This window comes from Anarrhichthys ocellatus, unplaced genomic scaffold, assembly GCF_004355925.1.
Source record: "Anarrhichthys ocellatus isolate YVR2014 unplaced genomic scaffold, GSC_Weel_1.0 scaffold1490, whole genome shotgun sequence".
NCBI lineage: Eukaryota > Metazoa > Chordata > Actinopteri > Perciformes > Anarhichadidae > Anarrhichthys > Anarrhichthys ocellatus.
Window position 1 is genome coordinate 1 of NW_022281464.1, and position 11,039 is coordinate 11,039.

An 11,039-nucleotide genomic window follows, 5' to 3' on the forward strand; every position below is an offset into this window, starting at 1 on the left:
TTTAACCTGAGGTATGTGCAGTTTAACCTGAGGTATGTGCAGTTTAAACTGAGGTATGTGCAGTTTAACCTGAGGTATGTGCAGTTTAACCTGAGGTATGTGCAGTTTAGTTTAAACTGAGGTATGTGCAGTTTAAACTGAGGTATGTGCAGTTTAAACTGAGGTATGTGCAGTTTAGTTTAACCTGAGGTATGTGCAGTTTAGTTTAACCTGAGGTATGTGCAGTTTAAGCCTTTATTTTGAAGGAGGAAAACATCCTGAGCTGCTGGCTGTCAAGTAAAAATGAATAAATCTATACTGTCCTATTGAAGCACTTTTTGATGTGTTCTTATTCCTTGTCAGTATTGTGGATACTACGGTGTTTGTTCAGTATTTCCTGTTTGGCTTTTTGTTTACCAGCTATATTGGTATAAATACTTGTCTTGCGTTATTTAGCCTTAAATAGCAGTCGTAGTGTCTTTGATTGAGAACCTTTTTGATCGTATTGTTTTTGAAATACCGATAGTTTACAGAGAGCTTGGAGATGGATATCTGTACAAATAACACTTCTTGTTTTTAGAGTTAGAATTTAAATCGAACTGTTAAACCTTTCAGTAGAATTGGATGAGAGGAAAAGGAGATATCCGTTGGCCACGTTCCTGTGTTCTCGTTGATCTCCTTGAGATCTGAATGACATCAAACTTATTTTTGAAGTTTGCATTTACCCTGTTGTATTAAAAACAAACGTAGAGTTGTCAGACTGTAGTCTCCCCCCCACCACCACATGTTTAGTCTGAATCTGAAGTTCAGTGACAAACTGCCCACGTTTTACAAAGGAAGCGCTGGGTCATATTTACACACCAGTGGATGTTTAACTGTATTTATTGTGTACAAATAAATGTGAAATAAAGATAGCTTCAATGAAACAACGCTCTGCATTCATGTTTCTATTCTGTCTTTTGGTTTTTAATCAAGTAACTAATCAGATAATTTATTTTTATGTAAATCAACTTCCCAACACAAACACATTAATGTCTATTTAAATCAGTTTGCCCTCAAAGTTTTTTTAAATGCACTAGAAGCAGAATCCATTATTGTCCTTCCACCGTTCATGTGAATGAGAACGAAGTTGGAGCCGGGCGGAGGGCTGGGGGGTGTGGCTAAAGAACAACTCTAGTGCGCATGCTCTATGGGCCCCATAATGCGGAAGATCCGGGTCATGTCATTTCGAGTATTTATCCTCGGAAGTCGAACGTTCTTTTGCATCGTGCGCCACCAATTTACAGACCATAATACATCATAATAACTGTATTTAAGTACACCTTTGAGGTACTTATACCTGAGTATTTACATTTGATGCTACGGTATACTTCTACATCTCAGAAGACAATATTAGACTTTTTACTTCACTGCATTTATCTGACAGCTGAAGTTACTTTATAAATTAAGATTTCATCAATAATTATATACAATAATATATATAAAACTTTGACATTGTGTATACTGTAATGGTATTATGTTGGTTCGCAGACGACACATATATGAAGAGTTTATAAAATAAGATGTTTAGTTAAAAACTACCCATCAGTTTAAACAAGTACTGAAACTATAAGTCGATCAATCAACATGTCGATGGACAGAAAATTAATTGGCAGCTATTTTGATGAAAACATTTTTTATTTAAATGCATTTCATGGTTCCAACTTCTTAAATGTGAGTATTTGCTGCTTTTTCTTTTAATATTATTAAACATGTTAAAGTATTTGTGACAAACGTTTTAGACTTTTTTTTACAAACCAATCAATCAATTAATGGAGATAATAAACAGCATACTTAGAAACACAATTCATCTTTACAATATCTAAAATAACAAACATGATGGTAAATTTCTAAAAATATTTACTGAGATTGAAGAGATATATGATGTTACTGACAAATGTCTATTTACAAATAATATAGTTAACTAATCTCATCGAGGTCGACGTAAAGTGAAGCTACAATAGATTTAGTGAGGAGACAAACGAATAAACTGCATACATGGATAAATAATTAGACTTTAAAGCATCTTGAAGAAACTAAAGGTTGGGAATACCTCTGAAAGACACCTCGTAGAGTTAAGAATGAAATAACTGTGATTCAGAGTCGTCTTCATTCTGTTAGAATGTTTAAAAGTGACTCAACACTGACCTCTGCTGGTGGTGCGAGCAGAGCAAAAGGTACTTTTCCTCCACGTGGTTTAGAGATGTACAAAAATAAAAGTTTTCTGGTGAAATGTGACGAAACCCCTGAAGAATAACCCAGATTATATAATCCTGTCTGATCCATTGAAGTGTTATTTAAACTATAATCAAGTCACCGACTCAAACCTGTGAAACATGTCTTTTAAATAACATATAATAATATTAGTTCTGTTAAATAACTACAAAGAAAACAAGGTGGATACAAATTAAACAAACAGTAAATAATTAGAGAAACTGTGCAAATTACAAATGAGTCATGAATGAGTTATAAATTATGAGCAAAGGTGCATTTTACAATATAACAAAAATACTATAAAAACTACAGAAAAGTACTTTGGTGTTACTATGATACAGAGTTTAAGTTTACATGCAAGAAAGTTTAAGTATGTACTTTAACACACTGACAGTAGCAGATACATTTAAAAATCAGTACTTATTTTTGTTATATTTTGCACCCATGGCATTAAATATATTACATTCTGTATAGATTAGCATGTGCTAAAACAGGAGGAGCATTCTGTACAGTACGAATATAGAATAAAAAGTAAAAAAATATATCAATGTGTTGTGATTTACAGTTCTGTGACTTCAAAACAACAACAGAAAGATGAAGAAAACGCTCGATCAACGCTTTATTTTGTTAACACCGGAAGTAGTGTATTCTATTCCGGCTGGCTTGACACTGGTGTGGAAAAAGATGGCTGCTTCGGCGGCAACGGCGAGTTCTTCCCCCGGGTTGTGTCCAAATTACGCAGTGATTTGCTCCTTCCTGGAGCGGTACGGAGTGCTGTTGGACTTGCCGGAGCTCACCTTCCCGCAGCTGGAGAGATACCTGCAGGACACATCCTCAGGTGAGGGCCCGCGAGACACCCAGCTGCTGAACGGCGGAGGAGGAGAGACTTGAACCGTTGATGATACCGTGCTAACATGCTAGCAGCTACGTTAGCTCAGTTGTGTGTTATTGTGTGGTTTTCTAACCTTAAATGTAACTCAACCGCGTCTCGGAGCCGTTACTCGAAGCAGGAAACGCGTCTGTACGTAAATAAAACGATTATTCAGGTGTGAACGCACCGAATTACTTGAGGTTTTCGCTCACTTTTGCAGCTTTTTGAAATGGGGCTTAATTGTTTCTCCTCCAGCCTTTTATCTGCCGTTTGTAACACAACACAAGACAAGATCTGTGTGTCGATAGTAGTTATGTTGAGGGGGTGAAAGATGGCGATCGTTCGTGCAACACGTCGTGGAGTTTGGTATTTAATTAGCGAGGATGTCATCATCTCTGGCGGGCACGCTATTGTGCACTTTATTAACAGTTAAAATATTTTGTGCCATGTAGTGGTTTTGCACAGCTTCCGTTAAGCCACCGGGTGATGGTGACGACTTCCGGTGGAAGCTTTCAAAATAAAGATAAAATAAGATAATAAATTCACTAAATATATAAAAAAAATTATGGAATAATATAAAATGTATATGTATATAAGTGTATATATTTAAAATGGGAAATAGTTGAAATAATCTGTCTTTGGAAAAATACCTTAAAGTGGATTTTTCAGCTCAACTTTATGAAGCTACAGTTGTGGTAGGCCTACTTACATTTAATGCATGACCAAATTACTTCTAGATGTGACAAAACTATATTAATACTATGCAGAAACAAAATTTGGTTGCAAGAATATGTAAACTTATGGAGATATTAATGTTTGAAAATGAAAGATTCTTCGTTCGGCTAAAATATATATATATTTTCATTGATTACTGTCAAACATTACTAACTATTTACATGAAAACATGTTGCACATTATGCTTAACGTTTCTTGGATGTTCGGTACAAGTTTCACCCCAATCTAGTGAGAAATGAGTAATGAGTGAAGCTTACAAACTTCATAAAGTCATTACTAAAACAGTATTTTGAGTAGAGCTGTAACATAAGTTTAATAACTTTCTGAACATCGGCTTCAGATTGAGTTTAGATATCTGGATTTATTATTTATTATGTCTTAATGCTCTTTTTCCAAAAGCTTTTAAGATCAGTTACTTGTGAAAAGTATAAAAACTGTGAAGTTGAGTCCAAATGCATTTAGAATCAAATCATAGAACAACGTGAATATGAATAAAGTTAAGAGTGCTCATCAGGATGCTGGTGTTCAAGTTGTTAGTTTAATAATAAAAACAATATTTCAGGAGGTTTACGGTTGTGAAATCTGCGGTTATGTGTGTTGTAAATCAGCATTTTATTAACAATTAACAGCTGCTGATTACTGATTTCCTGTGTGTGTAACTGGAGCTACTTTATATTTAAAATGTGTTTAAACTTAATAACCGCAAAGTGTCTGTAATCTCTCCTCAGTTCCAAAGCTGCTCGTCGATCTTCACGTCAAGCTTTTGAGGAAGATCGGCAAGTCTGTGTCAGCCGACCGCTGGGAGAAGTATTTAGTGAAGGTAAGTGAATAACTTTGAGCTTTTATGTTCATTTTAACATGATACACGTGTATGAAAGTAAAGTAGAACAACAGTTTGGGGGGGGAGTCATATTTTTGGCGGATTGGTACAAAAATAAAAACACCAAACTGAAAGAAACCATAAACAAACATCTGATATATTTTCACTGTTTATAAAGAAAACGACTCTGTTCACACATCCAGCCGCTCATTTAGTCGTGTCTTTTGTTCACCGGATGAAGTTAAAGGGACAGTTTGTAGGATTTCAGGGATCTATTTGTGAGAAATGTAATATAATATTCATAACTGTGTTTTCATTCGTGTATAATCTCCTTAAACTAAGAGTCATGGTGTTTTCTTTAGCTTAGAATGAGCCCTTCATATCTACGTAAATCAAAACAATTGGCTGAAACCGAGCAGACGAGCAGAAAACCAAAGAATTTTTTCAGATGTGATGTTTGTTCACGTCTGATTTAAATCTCTGTTTCTTTACAGATATGTCAAGAGTTCAACACAACGTGGGCGTGGGAACTCGAACAACACGGGTACAAGGAGCTGTCGACGGAGTGCAAGACGGGGATCCTTAAAGTAAGGGCGCTGGTTTTTATTCTGCTTCTGCTTTTTTCGAATATTTTTCCTTTTTAACTGCAGATTTAAATATGAGAGAAAGAAGCCGTGGTTTAGCTTCTGGAAGTAGGAAATGGACCAGAGCCACAGCAGCGCTGACGATGTTTTACATGCTCACTAATACTCCACTTATATGACAATATTCTGAATTCAATACTGGTGAATATAAACAGCATATACCGATTACCACATGTGGTTCATGCCGATGTTATTCTGCTTTGAGAAGCGTTCTTTGGACACATGTACAGCGTATTAGTTATGCGTCTATATTAAGGTTTTTACTCGCCTGTTAGCCCGAAGCTCTGCCGCCTGAATGTGTTGGAGTCTGTTGAAGAAAACCGTTTGGTTAAAAAACATTTTATGTCTGAAGAGACAAAGGGTTGTATCCAAGACTCGATGCTACGTTTCCCTTTTTCATTTTTAACTGGGCTGCTCCGTGTGCGACGATCTCTCCAGCAAAATAACTGTGAATCCTCTGGTTAGTTAGATTTTAAACCACTAAAGATAATTATGAGTCTCAGTGACGGATGTTGTTGTATTTCTTTCTGCCAGTATTTGTGCGAGTGTCAGTTTGACGAAAATGTCAAGTTCAAAACCGCCATCAACGAGGAGGAGCCGGACAAGATGCGCCTGCAGCCGATCGGCCGGGACAAAGACGGTCAGATGTACTGGTTCCAGCTGGACCAGGACGACAACGTGAGAGTTTACCTGGAGGAGCAGGACGACCTGGACGGGTCCTCCTGGAAATGCATCGTCAAGTAAGCAACAAATACGCTGTCCATGAAGTGATCTTTAAGAGGTTTCTATAAAGGTGGAGTACTTTAAGAAGTGATGACATGTTTCCTCTCTGTTCTTCCTGTAGAGATAGAAACGACTTGGCCGAGGTTCTGGCTCTGCTGAAGACACAAATCGACCCCGAGCTGTTAAAGAGAGATCAAGAAAACAAACCTGAGAGTGAGGAGAAGACTTTTACACTACACTTGTTTACAGATTTCTAGTTTTGTTAAAACAACTGCGACTGCTTTCTGAATACTGAAAAAGTAACTCTGAACTATGGCAGAAATATAAAAGTTCTCACATGAAACTGCTCACGACAAAGTCTGTGGATTACCTTCAGTAACCAGGTCATGACCTCTGGAAAGAGACGTTGATGTTGAGATTTTTAGATGTCTTGATTTTGGTGCTTTAAAGAACCACAAGCCGAGTGAAATATAGTCCAATTATATTAGAGATAAAGCAAACATCTCTACGTCCGACGTCTCTAAGACTAGGCAGCTCACACCAAAGCAATCTAGATCGATGAATAGCTCTACGGGTAAGAACATTTTAGGGTGAACTGTCCCTTTATGAATGAAACAACTCTAACAAACCAACACACACTTCACCACTGTATACAACTATTTGAGACCAAACATTCAAACCATATCAAAGAATCCAGTCTCTATTATTTAAAAGCAGTCGTGTGATTTTGTTTCATATGTACGTTACAGGTGAAGTTAAAAAGGCCGAGGACACATCGGATGAAGACAGCAAAGACTCCACCAAGGCCGTCGGTCCGGTCTCACCAAAGACGGAGAATAACGAGAAAGTAACGCAGAAAGACGACTTAAAATCAGAAACTTCCGACGACAAATTGTCTGTGAATGGCGTCATCGAAGGTAAAAGCGAAGCGGAGCTCAGTTCAGAAAATCCTGCGGAGGATCTCGATGTCGGTTCGAAAGCCCCGAGCATCAAAGAAGAGCCGATGGAGGTGTCGGACGCTAAAGAAGAGCCGATGGAGGTGTCGGACGCTAAAACGAGCTCGGTGACAACAAGCGAACCCGTCTCTGAGACGCCGGGTGTGTCGGTAAAAGCAGAAAAGGCCGACGAGGCCAAGAAGAGCAGCGCGGAGGAGATTCAACAAGCGCTGAACGACCAACAGGCCAAAATCCCTCTGAAAAAGAGAGGGATGAAGTTCACTGAAGACTTTGAAAAGAATAGCGGCATCATAGTGCAAAACACGGCGGTTTCTCAGGTCAAAGAAGCTCCTAAAGCGGACCCGACTCCCGAACAGCCTAAGAAAGCGCAGATTTTAAATATTAATGGAGAAGTTCAGCCTGTGTCAGAGAAAGTTCTCCAGAGTCATTCGCCAGAAAAAGACGTCGACAAAGAGCCGACGACTGAAGCGGCTGCTGGTAAATCTGTAGAAAAGAGAGAAAAGGACTCTGAAATCACAGAGGAGGACGCAAAGGGTAAAAAGGATGATGCTCGCAGTGCAGAGAAGCTCTCAGTCGCATCGAACAAAGAAGACTCGGGCCAAAATAATCTAGATGTGCAGGTAGAACAGGAAAGCTCTGCACCGAAAGGAAGGAAAGCGTCTCCAAAAGAACCGTCGCCTTTACCTAAAGACGTAAACAATGCAGCGGAGAAGCCGTCCAATCATGAAGAGCAAGACAAAATAAGAGAAACTACAAAAGACTCTTGTACAACTGACAAGGCATCAAATAAAACCGGAGAGTCAGAGAAAGTCAAATGCAAAGAAGTTGAGTCAAAAGATTCAGAGGAGAAATCATCGCAGTCGAGTAAGACTAAAGAAAATGTAACAGCGGCGAAGCAAACGGAAACGAGTGACGCTAAAGAAACGGCGGCACGTGAGACTAATGCAGAGAAATCTACGGCTAAAGAAAAGCCAGGAGTCATCAAAACAGACAAGGACACCGCAAAGAAATCTGCTGACTCACCGTCCGTCATTAAAATGGTTACCGGTGATAACTCAGAAGGAAAATTCAACGCTGAAGAGAGCGTTGGGTCTTCTGTTATTAAGAAGTTAGACGCATCGTGTAAACCTGTGGAGAAGCAACGCGACGTCAAAGAGGCGGAGAAGCAACGCGACGTCAAAGAGGCGGAGAAGCAACGCGACGTCAAAGAGGCGGAGAAGCAACGCGGCGTCAAAGAGGCGGAGAAGAAGATGGAGAAAGCCGGTGCATCCTCAGAGACTATCGCTGGAGAGACGGAGATGACAGAGAAGAGTAAAAAGCCTGAAGGTGTAACGAAGATGGTCAACTGTGAAGCTGTTAAACACCATTTAAAGCCACAAGAAGACAAAGCTGAGGGTAACTCGGCTGCACGTAGGACAGAGGAAGCTTCTGTAAGGAAAGATAAACCATCCAGCGCTGTTGAGAGGACACCCGTCTCTAAAGAAAGTGATAAAAAGACAGAAAGACCAGAAACCGAACAGGAAACAAAAAATACAGAAGCAGAGCGTCCGTCATCAGAGAGGATGAAGGACACAGACAAGGAACAGAAGGACACAGACATTAACAAGAAAAAGGACACAGACATTAACAAGAAAAAGGACACAGACAAGGAACAGAAGGACACAGACATTAACAAGAAAAAGGACACAGACAAGGAACAGAAGGACACAGACATTGAAAATCAAAAGGATTCCACCACGGATAAACTTTCAAAAACAGATGAAACAGAAGAGAACAAACGTGCTCATAAAGAGAGCGAAACATCGACCAAATTGGAGAAATCCGGTTCCCAAAGTGTGAGCAAAGAACTCGACGGCAAATCCTCAACTGAAACGGAGAAAGACGGTCCAGACAAAGAACCGGCTGACGAGGACGGTAAAAGCAAAAGTGAAGAAGAGTCTGCAGCAAAGAAAGAGGTGAGGAACGGTGGAGGAACTCTGACTTCCTGTCGGAGAATCAAGCCCCGAGGCCACCGAAGGAAAGCTGCGCTTCAGAGAGACGAGAGACAAGACTCGGAGTCAGACACCAACACGGGGAGATCTCTCCGGAGATCACCGAGGATCTCCAGACCGACGCCGAAGGCCGTGGAGATCCATGACAGGAAGGTGGAGAAGTCTCAAGCCGAGAAGAACGAAGACGACAAGGGTGAGAAGGAAGAAGAAGAAGAGGAGGAGGAGGAGGAGGAGGAGGAGGAACAGGAGGAGGAGGAGGAAGAGGAGGTGAAAGCTGTTCAAAGGAAACCAAGAGAGAAAAAGGTTGATCAGGAGGGTCAGCCCAAACCTAAGGTAAGACTATCTACGTCTGTTATGAAAGTTTCATCAAATAGAAGGAATGCTCTGGTGTTTGCATGCAATTCATTGCAGTAAAAGGATCAAACAAGATGCCGAAATAACCACATAATGATTCCCACTGTAAACAAAAGTCTTGTTTTGTGAGGTTTGTCCACAAGACGTCGAGCAAAGAACATTTAAAATTCATGTTTTCTGGATGGAGTTTGGCTCAATCCCGGCTAAGATTCGGTGAAAATGTCCCCATGTTTGAATACAAATTCAGCCTTAACTTCCCAAAACATGCAGCCATGTTTAGCATTTTGAACTGAAGCCAATGGGCCCCTGGAAGGTGAAACAAAAAAGCATTTAAAAATGACAGACACCTTCTTCATTTCCTGAGCTGTCCTTCAAAGTCACCACGCTGTGCTTCTTTAAGGGGAGAAAGAGACGGAGGGTTCGGTGGTCCAACACGCGAACGCGCCGTAAAAAGAAAGGCTCCGAGGACGACAACAGCTCCGAAGAGTCCAGCGAGGGGGAGAGCGAGGACGACAGCGACGAAGACTTCAAGGTGGAGCGAAGCAGGAAGCGGCGTAACCGTAACCGAGAAAGACGAAGCTCGGACTCCTCGACGTCCTCGGACGACGACCTACCTCCCAACGACGACCCGTGCAAACACTGTGGTCTTCCAAATCACCCTGAGCTGGTGGGTCGTCATTCATGTACCAACCTGTGTTTACATTCATTTATCAAGTAACCAGATTAATAAAGGAAACAGGCAGAAAGGAAAGAGGGAGATAGAAGAGACAGAAGACTTATAGAACTAGGACAAAAATATCAGCATGAATGAAGATGTAGTTTGGTGGTTTTATTGATTGATTGATTGATTTTTTCCAGATCTTGCTGTGTGACTCGTGTGACAGCGGCTACCACACCGCCTGCCTGAGGCCTCCGCTCATGATCATCCCCGACGGAGAGTGGTTCTGTTCACCCTGTCAACACGTACGCACCAGTCAGAGCACCACATATTAAAGAGATTATACAGAAATACAGAAACATGTTGTAATGTTTCCCCTCGTTAATCCTCTCTGCAGAAGCTGCTCTGCGACAAACTAGAAGAGCAGCTCACAAACCTCGACGCTGCTTTGAAAAAGAAGGAACGGGCCGAGAGGAGGTGAGACATTTATTTATTTACCTTACTCATTCTGTTCTATTCACTGGTGTCTGTGTTTATAATTATTAGGTTTTAATATTTATTTTTCTTATTCTTCTGTTGTAATCTTTGATCAAACTCTGGCACAAGACTTTTGTTCAGGATTAATAAAGTTCTATCTTATCTTTTATTATGAAATTTCAGCTCCTTCACCGTAAAAGCTTTTCAGTGCTGCCAACATTTGAACACCAACACACATGCTACATTTAGTGACATGTATTGTTTTGTTTATTTTCCATATTGCACCTAATTGACATTGAAACCTGTCTTAATGTTTATTATCTCCTCCAGGAAAGAGCGTCTCATTTACGTTGGAATCAGCCTTGAAAACATCATCACGCCCTCAGTAAGTGCATCATGTCTGTTCCTTGTCTGTGTCCTTTTTCTGTATCCTTGTCTGTGTCCTTTTTCTGTGTCCTTGTCTGTGTCCTTTTTCTGTGTCCCTTTTCTGTATCTTTGTCTGTGTCCCTTTTCTGTATCCTTGTCTGTGTCCCTTTTCTGTATCCTTGTCTGTGTCCCTTTTCTGTATCCTTGTCTGT

General features: G+C 40.3%; 1 protein-coding gene and 1 long non-coding RNA gene across 2 annotated transcripts; both read left to right on the forward strand.

The window, feature by feature from the left end:
- Positions 1-908, forward strand: LOC116377643 (uncharacterized). The gene is made up of 2 exons (XR_004212225.1): positions 1-74; positions 164-908. It is a non-coding gene; the product is annotated as an uncharacterized LOC116377643 (long non-coding RNA).
- A 1,997-nt stretch (positions 909-2,905) lies between these two features.
- Positions 2,906-10,920, forward strand: rsf1b.1 (remodeling and spacing factor 1b, tandem duplicate 1; the record flags this gene model as incomplete). The annotated part of the gene is made up of 10 exons (XM_031839318.1): positions 2,906-3,070; positions 4,567-4,658; positions 5,153-5,245; positions 5,837-6,042; positions 6,147-6,238; positions 6,775-9,305; positions 9,727-9,993; positions 10,185-10,289; positions 10,382-10,461; positions 10,792-10,920. Coding segments are annotated over exons 1-10 (3,749 nt in total), but the record flags the coding sequence as incomplete, so codon positions are not given.
- Between the last annotated feature and the right edge of the window lie 119 nt (positions 10,921-11,039).